Genomic DNA, 7,997 nt, shown 5'->3' with positions numbered 1-7,997 from the left:
TGAGCCCTCCGCGGGGTGCGGTGCCCGCCGCGCCACCCGGAAGGCTGCGCTCTGCCATTGCTGCCGGGCAGCCGCCGAGGCTTACCCCCACCCTCGGCGGGGCCACAGCGGCAGCTTCCCGCGGCGCTCCTCTGCGGGCTGCGGGGCGGAGCTGCGCGACCCAGGCGGCAGCGCCGGCGCCGAAGCGGCGAGCCGCCATGGGGCGGCAGTGGGGCCAGTGGCTGCTGCCGCTCGGCCTTCTGCAGGTGCTGGGCGGTCCCGCCGGCGGAGCGTGCCCCTGCCAGGATCCCCGACTTTGCCACCCCGTCACGGGCACTGGCGGCTTCGAGGTGCGCGTCCCCCGGCGGCTCGGCCCCGGGGTGTGCCGCCGGCTGGGGAGAGCGGTGCGGGGGAAGCGTGGCGCTGCCAGCCGGCAGGGCAGGCCGGGCCCGGGGCGGCCTGCGCCGTTAGCAGCGCGTAGGACACGCCGCGCCCGATGTTTCTGGCCTACCTAAGTCCAATCGATTTTTTTTAAGGTGCTTGTGATGTAGGATGAGCTGTGCGAGCTGCCATGAGCTCGCTTGCTGTCGCTGCTGCCGGCTTAAGCGGTGCAGGCAGCTGGTGTGGACCGCGGCCGGCCCGGCCCAGCTGTCAGGCACAGCGCAGCCCCAGAGCTCTGCTAGGGGCTGGCAGCCTACAAGCTGCTTTCCAGAGACACAAGTCGTGCACGTTGTTAAGAGACATGGAAAGTAATCGTCCTCCCGTGAAGACTTAGGGGCTACTGAGGGTGTTTTTTTACTCCCTTTCCAGGTCTTCGTGTTCGATGTGGGAAAGGAAACCTGGAAATCCTACGACTGGTCAAAAATTACAACGGTGGCAGCTTTTGGAAAGTACGATCCTGAGCTCATGTGCTATGCGCACTCTAAAGGCTCCAGGGTAGTACTGAAAGGTTGGTTAACGTGGCAAAAATACGGGTACCTGTGTGGTACATGAATCAGAACATAATGTACGTGACTAATAGCTTGGCATTTCGTGTTCGCTTGTATGCCCTGTGTTAAAAACCAGTAAGAGGATTAATTAATAGGAGGATAATAATACCAGCATGTCCTGGTATGCAGGGTGCCAAAAGGAAAGCCACCTGCAGCTTCTGCCACAGTAACAAAATCGTTCCAGTCACATCTAAATGAAAGTTATCCAACAGGGAATATCGCAGCTAGTGAGGAAGATGCTTATTTGGGTCTGTATTCTGCATGTTAGCACAGTACCCAAAACAGGGCAGGGGAAGGAATTCTAAGTAGTTTTTGTATTTTTCACTTTAACCACTTCCTAATACAGAGGGTTTAGTTTTAAAACATGAGTACTTGGGAACTTGGTGCTGGTACAAATGCTGAGTAGAAAGACAAAGTCCATTACAGCGTGCATGACGTAATCAAGGTTTGACTCCTGAGGCAAAACCATAATCCAGCAACACAATGTGGAAAGCAACAAAGTTAAACATAAAAGTATGTCTGTCTAAACGTCAAGATGTAGTCCCTCTGGCTCTCTGGATGTACTGAAAAGTACCTTGATTGCCAGAAAGCTAGTTTGCAGCAGCAAAACCAAGCAGAAGTAAGGTGATTAAGATTACAGAAAGAAAGAAAAAAGGAAGTTAAATTTGAACACCACTGTCTTGAGGAATCTTGATAATTTCATCTGGGTTGGGTTCTCAAAACTCAGCTTGGGAAGGAAGTTGAGTCCTTTGTATTTCACTGATGTAGGTGTGGGGATTTATTTTGTAGTTCTGCTTGCTGGTTTAGTAAAGTCAACCCTTTTCTCCTTAAAATTACTGTGGTCCAAATACATGTTAACTATTGAAGTCCTCTTTGTCTAGGTGATGTGCCTCTTAACGAAATTGTTGATCCTGTTAAAAGAGCAGCGTGGGTATCCCAACAGGTCGACCTTGCAAAGAAACAGTATATGGATGGAATTAACATAGATATAGAACAAGAAGTTAATGAAACCTCCCCTGAGTATTATGCACTAACAGAGCTTGTTAAAGAAACTACAGATGCTTTTCATAGAGAAATACCAGGATCACAGGTAATATTAATGTACTTCTGTGCTAGTTTGAGCCTAGCTGGGATATTTTGGTGAGAAGAATTAGACTATAGGCTGTGAAAAGGAAACAGTGGTGATGTCTACTTCACTTATAGGCTTGCTGAGATGTATCAAAGCAAGAACATAAATACAGATAAAGGAGTTTGCTCTCTCTGGCTTTTTGGGCTGCACTTCTCTCTCTCTAACCTAATTTGCTGTCTGACTAATCCTTCTGCTTCCTAACCTCCCCTGGCTGACCCGCCAAGCTAACCTTGAACATAACGCAAAGTCTGGGGTAAGGTCTAGGGGTGGGAAGGAGGTGGAAGGGTGGTTGGGAGCCCCTCCTGCAGACTCAGGTTGCTGTGAGGGGTGTTGTGTTTCTGTATTACTTTTTAACTTGTATATTTCTGTGTATAGCTGTATGTATTGTAAATATTTGCTTGCTGTGAACAAGCTTAATTCTTCAATTTCCAGCGCCTGAGTCTAGTCTGGATGATTTTTCTTAAGTGTGTGGGGGGGGGGCAGGGTAACACCCAAACCATCACATCTTAATATAAACATTAAGTCCATGAAATGCAAGGAGTTTTGAGAATGCTGTTTAGCATATGAAGGTGAACCATGTATGCAGATCTACCTCATGGTACTCTCATGAATAGGTCATTAGAATTGTTAGCTGTGATAATGCTGTCAGAAGAATCACTCTTTTTGACCTGCATGAATTTAAATGGAAGACGAGGTGGACTGAAATTTGTAGGTACAATGTGTGAGCTGGCAGTTATTAGTGTAGCTTAACGAGTTTTAGAAAGTAGGGCAGATAACAGCCCTCTGCTGCAAAAGTTTGCCAATGTTTTGGCAAATCCATCACTAAAGTTCTAAGGATTTGCTTCATGCTTCCTGGCTTTGATCGTGTGGTTTTCATGTTATTTGAATTTCTTTGGTGTTTTGAGTTCATTAATAGGGGCACTCAGTGTTTTTTATCTGGTGCTTGTTTTATCAGCTGAGCACTGTCTCTTGTAGTTCAGTAGTATCACAGTGTGTTAAGCACTGCAATGTGTGAGAAGTGCTGACTTTAGGAGTTGCAGCTTTTTCAAAGAGAACACAAGAATGCTGTGTGCCATAAAGGGAACCAACACGTGCATTTTTCTTTCAGGTAACATTTGACGTGGCTTGGTCTCCAGCATGCATAGATAAAAGGTGCTACAACTACACTGGGATTGCAGATGCTTGTGACTTCTTATTTGTGATGTCCTATGATGAACAGAGCCAAATCTGGACAGACTGCATTGCAAAAGCCAATGCTCCTTACCTGCAGACTTTAGTTGGTAAGGATAAAATGCATACCCAGAAGTCAGACCATTTGCATTCGTTCACATGAATAGACAGGAAAAAAAAGCCTTTTCATAGACAAGCTTTTTGGTTGTATTAAGGCTATTGAGTGTGCTCCAATATGTGTTGTGCTAATATGAAAAGTTATCTCAGATCCTAGTGATACTACAGGTAGACCTTTAGTAGTTGTGTAATGTTGTCATTTTCTAGCCCTTGTGATTATGAAACATACTTTTAGAACAACAAATGGCAGTCAAAGCAATGATCTATGTGATCTAGGGTAGGGTGTCCCTGCCCATGGGAGAGGGGTTGGAACTAGATTTTTCTTGTGGTCCCTTCCAACCCTGACTGATTCTATGATTCAATGGTGTCTGTCTGGGATTGCAAAGAACCTGAAATATTTGTCATCCTTGTGAACTGCTGCTACAAATCACTGGTTTTGAGTGTGAGCAGCTAGAGCGGCTGCTAGGATCCGAATAGACCTAGTCTAGGAGAATGCAGGTAGGAAGAAGAGCTTGCACGTTAGCCTCTCTCTGGGCATCATTAGCCTCTCTCTGGGCATCGTGCAGGTCCTATACTGGCTTTGGCTGTAGGTTAGTTGTAAGAAAATGAAGCATGGGAAAGTGCAGTAATATATCTTAGTTTTTATTTTCTTCAAAACTAGGATATGAAGAGTACATTGCCATGGGCATTGATCCTAAGAAGCTTGTGATGGGTGTCCCTTGGTATGGCTATGACTATGTCTGCCAAAACTTGTCTCAGGTAAGATGAAGACTATTCATTTGTAACCATACTGTTATGTTTTTTTCCCTTGGGAAGAGATGACTAGACTTTGGTGCTCCTGTTTTTGGATTAGGAAGTAGTGTGGCCTGATGGATGAGAGGGTAAAGCTCGGACTCAAGACAGACCTTTGTTTTTCTGGTCGCTGATGAGCAGCGTGTTACCAAACAAGGCATTTTATCTCTCCTATGCAACCTGAACCCATGGTAGCCAAGCACCATGCTTGACTAAGGAGCTACAGATGTTACCTGTCTGAAAAGAGATGATGTCCAAATGCACTACAATATTTTTATCTGCCTTCTCAACAGTCACCAAGCTGACTGCTTAAAGACTAGGTGCATCAAACCACAGCAAACCTAGCACTGTTTAGCAGTTTATGAAGAAACCATGGAGTGACAAATACTTAGGGAAAATGTAAGAGTGAATTAAAAGTGGAAAAGATAAGTTGAATGATGTCCATCCAATCCTGCATTACTACAGAGTAAACAAAATTTGACTGTTTTAATTTACTTCTGTCTACAGATAATTTGTCTGCCACAGATACTTAAAGATTTGTGATTTTTCACACACACACACCCCCCTCCCTGTGTCATTTGGGCCTTTGTTCTTGGCTGTACTGTGATTTTGGAATTCAGTAGATCTAGGTGACATGAAACTCATTCCTTCTTGTGTTTTTTTTTTCCAGGATCATGTTTGTTCCCTTTTCAAAGTACCTTTCCGTGGGGCACCCTGCAGTGATGCTGCAGGGCGTCAAGTGCCCTACAGAGTGATCATGAAGCAGGCAAACAGTTCTCTTTCAGGGGTGCTGTGGGATGAGGTACAGAAGTCTCCATTTTATGAATACAAGGTAAGTGTTTCTTCATAAGACACCGTGTTGTGGAGTAAATGTTACTGAAGCATAGTTCTTTGGTTATAAAGTTTTCAGATTCTTCCATTTGTGCTTTCTGCTGCTTTGTTTTCCTGTAGTAGAGGGTATGGCTTAAATTTCTAGTCTGAAAGAGCAGTGCAGTGACTTAAGACTGCAGGAGTAATAAAGATATTTAACGCTCTGCAGTTTTCTTAACAGATTGTAGCACGTCAAGAAGGATGTTTTGGCACAAAGCAATCCTGTTAGCTCCATCTTTCATAACTTTTATGAATTGATAACTGGTGTCAAGTAGAACAGATTCTGAGATGTTCTTAAGTTTTTCTTAACCCAGTGGCTTGCGTGCATGGTCTCTTCTGCATTTGGTTTCTACATAGACATATGGAAAGAGAGCATGAATGATTTGGCTGACATGCACCTTGTCTTGTTTAGACATAATTTGAAGTTTCACATACAGGTGATGAAAACGCTGAGGGCAGTGACCAAGTCAAAGCAACATACATGACTTCCTCTACAAGTGTTTGGTGTTGAAAGCAAGCACTTAAGTCTTGTAACTAAATTCACTTGTTAGGTTAGATGGTGTAGCTGAGAGTTTGGCTTTAAATATTGCTGAAATACAAATAAACTAAGTCCTTTTGTGTAACTTCAGTTAACATAACTTAGGTCCTGCAAGTGAAAAAATAGCCAAGTTCTTGACATTTTTAATCGTCCTGTGTGAATAATCATTTTTAAATGAGGAAAGTATTTAAATCTATGTAGCTTGTATTTATCAGTTTTTAACTGTAGTTGAATGCATTGTTTTCAACAGACCTGTAACCAAAACTCAGTGAACTTTAACATATCATATAGGTAGGTAAATACTGAAAACAATGTTTAAATGTTTTACTAGGATTCTTCTGGTCACTTCCACCAAGTATGGTTTGATGACCCTCGCAGCATCTCTCTAAAAGCAGCGTATGCGAAGAACCGAGGTTTGAGGGGCATTGGCATGTGGAATGGAAACAGTCTGGACTATTCCAGGGAAGCTGTAGCAGAACAACAAACTGAAGCAATGTGGCAAGCCCTGACGCCATAAGAACTACATGAACCCTTGCCTTAAGAAGTATGAAAATTGGTAATCGTTTGTTACAGCTTGTAATATCATCTATTATGAATTGATACACCATGATTACAAAACCTTTGAGAACTAGCCATAGTTTTTCTTGTTTCATGTGCAAAGCTGTATTCTCATTCCTCAGAAAGTCCCAGGGTTGCTTTGGCAGTTTTGGTTTGTTCTTTTTTTTTTAAGACTGCTCATGTTTTTCGGTTTCCATAACTACCCTGAGTTGGTTCAAGCTTGAATCCAGTGTGTATCTGATACCAAGTGGTGGATTTATAGTGGCAATCATTTAATGATCCTTTGCTGTTGCTATCTGATGCAGCAGATATTCATTCTGGGCTCACATGGTGTGATCTCAGCATTCTGACTTCCCATCCCAACCAGTATTTTAGCTGACTCTTGAATGAGATTAACCACGGAATACTGGAGAGACAGAGTGCTGCCTAGATGCAACGTGTGAAATGCAACTTAGATGCAACTGAAAATTGTGCTTGTACTCGGTTACTCTTCTAGAGATTAAAATATTTTATAGGCTGAGTTATGTAATGTGAAGTAGAGGCCAATAAGATTTTTATCAGACTTCTTGTTAGAAAGGAATATTGAATGAACTCCATTTTTGCTGTGTTTATGTATCACATAAATTCCTAAGTTTCAAAAGCCAAAAATTTTGGACCTTATTATGAAGAGGGAATAATGATATGGAGAGCGCTTGGATTATGTTTTCTTCCACTTCAAGCTTCTTTACTTCCTGAAAATGAACTCAGATTATTTAATGAACTGCATATGTATTTTTTTCCACACTTCTAAGACTGATTCAGTAGCTGATTGTTTGTTATTATATGGTGGTGCTTCAGAGCTAATATGAGGTTGTAATTTCTTTCTAGTTCATGTTTTTCATAAAACAATTTGCCTGGAGAACTTTTGTAACTTTTAAAAACGTCTGTAGTGATGGAAAGATTGATTGATGTTTACAGGAATCTTAAATTTTATTAAATAATTAAAGGCTGCCTTCACAAAGGTTGGTGAAGTCTTGTCTGCTTATGCTTTACTTGTTTCACAGCTTACAGCCCACAGTGCTGCTATGCTTCTCAGAACTGTTTCACAACTAGATTAAACTGCAGCTATTCCCTGCTTAAGTGACTCCATTAATGAAACAATTTATTTAATGAGATACACCCAGTCAGTTGAGGGGTTTTGTTGATTGGTTTGTCGGTTGCTTTGGTTTTCTCCCTTGCTTAATAGTTAGTGGGAAGCCAGATGGCTACTGTGGAGAAGACCAGAAGACTTCGTACGAGTGTTCAACTGCTTGATATGGCAAGTGACGGAAAGCAGAAGAGGATGCCTTCTGCTTTCATATAAAGAAAAAAAAAATCCCTTGGAAAAGTAGAAGGCTTTTCACTAAAACTCTGGTCTGTAGGTTTTAGGAGAAACGTACATATATCAGGCACAGATACTTCAGAATTTGCTTTACCATTTATATGCTACAACACTGTGAGATGGATATTTGTGAACTTGAGAGGTCTTTCAGAGCAGCTGATCTGACCTACAAAATCTTACCTGCAGACCAGATAACTTTTTAATGAAACTCTCTTTCCTGTAGCAGTCAAGACCATGGGTTGATTTTTTAAGAAAGTATTTTAGGTTCAGATTTTCCATTAGGTATTTGCTTGCTCTTGTGTCTTAAATAAGACACAATTCTGAAATATGTGGAGGATTCAACCCTGAATTGAGCAGAATTGGTCATATTTTTATCACTAAATTCTTTGTTAAATCCTGTCTTTAAGAAAGTGAATAATGGGTAGTTTGACTCAAGACATTTGAAAGGCCTTTGGAAAGTTTGATTAGCCATGAATGTTTCACTTCCAGTAATAA

General features: G+C 42.3%; 1 protein-coding gene across 1 annotated transcript; it reads left to right on the top strand.

Annotated features, from left to right (window-relative positions):
* The first annotated feature begins 145 nt into the window (after window positions 1-145).
* Window positions 146-7,142, top strand: CTBS (chitobiase). The gene is made up of 7 exons (XM_064147912.1): window positions 146-329; window positions 790-928; window positions 1,850-2,058; window positions 3,206-3,377; window positions 4,046-4,143; window positions 4,847-5,008; window positions 5,916-7,142. The coding sequence occupies exons 1-7, from the start codon at window positions 198-200 to the stop codon at window positions 6,099-6,101; spliced, it is 1,098 nt and encodes a 365-aa protein (XP_064003982.1). The 5' UTR covers window positions 146-197; the 3' UTR covers window positions 6,102-7,142.
* Window positions 7,143-7,997: the final 855 nt, after the last annotated feature.

Source organism: Pogoniulus pusillus, chromosome 8 (assembly GCF_015220805.1).
Source record: "Pogoniulus pusillus isolate bPogPus1 chromosome 8, bPogPus1.pri, whole genome shotgun sequence".
Classification (NCBI taxonomy): Eukaryota; Metazoa; Chordata; class Aves; order Piciformes; family Lybiidae; genus Pogoniulus; species Pogoniulus pusillus.
This window is presented reverse-complemented; position numbering and strand designations above follow the sequence as displayed.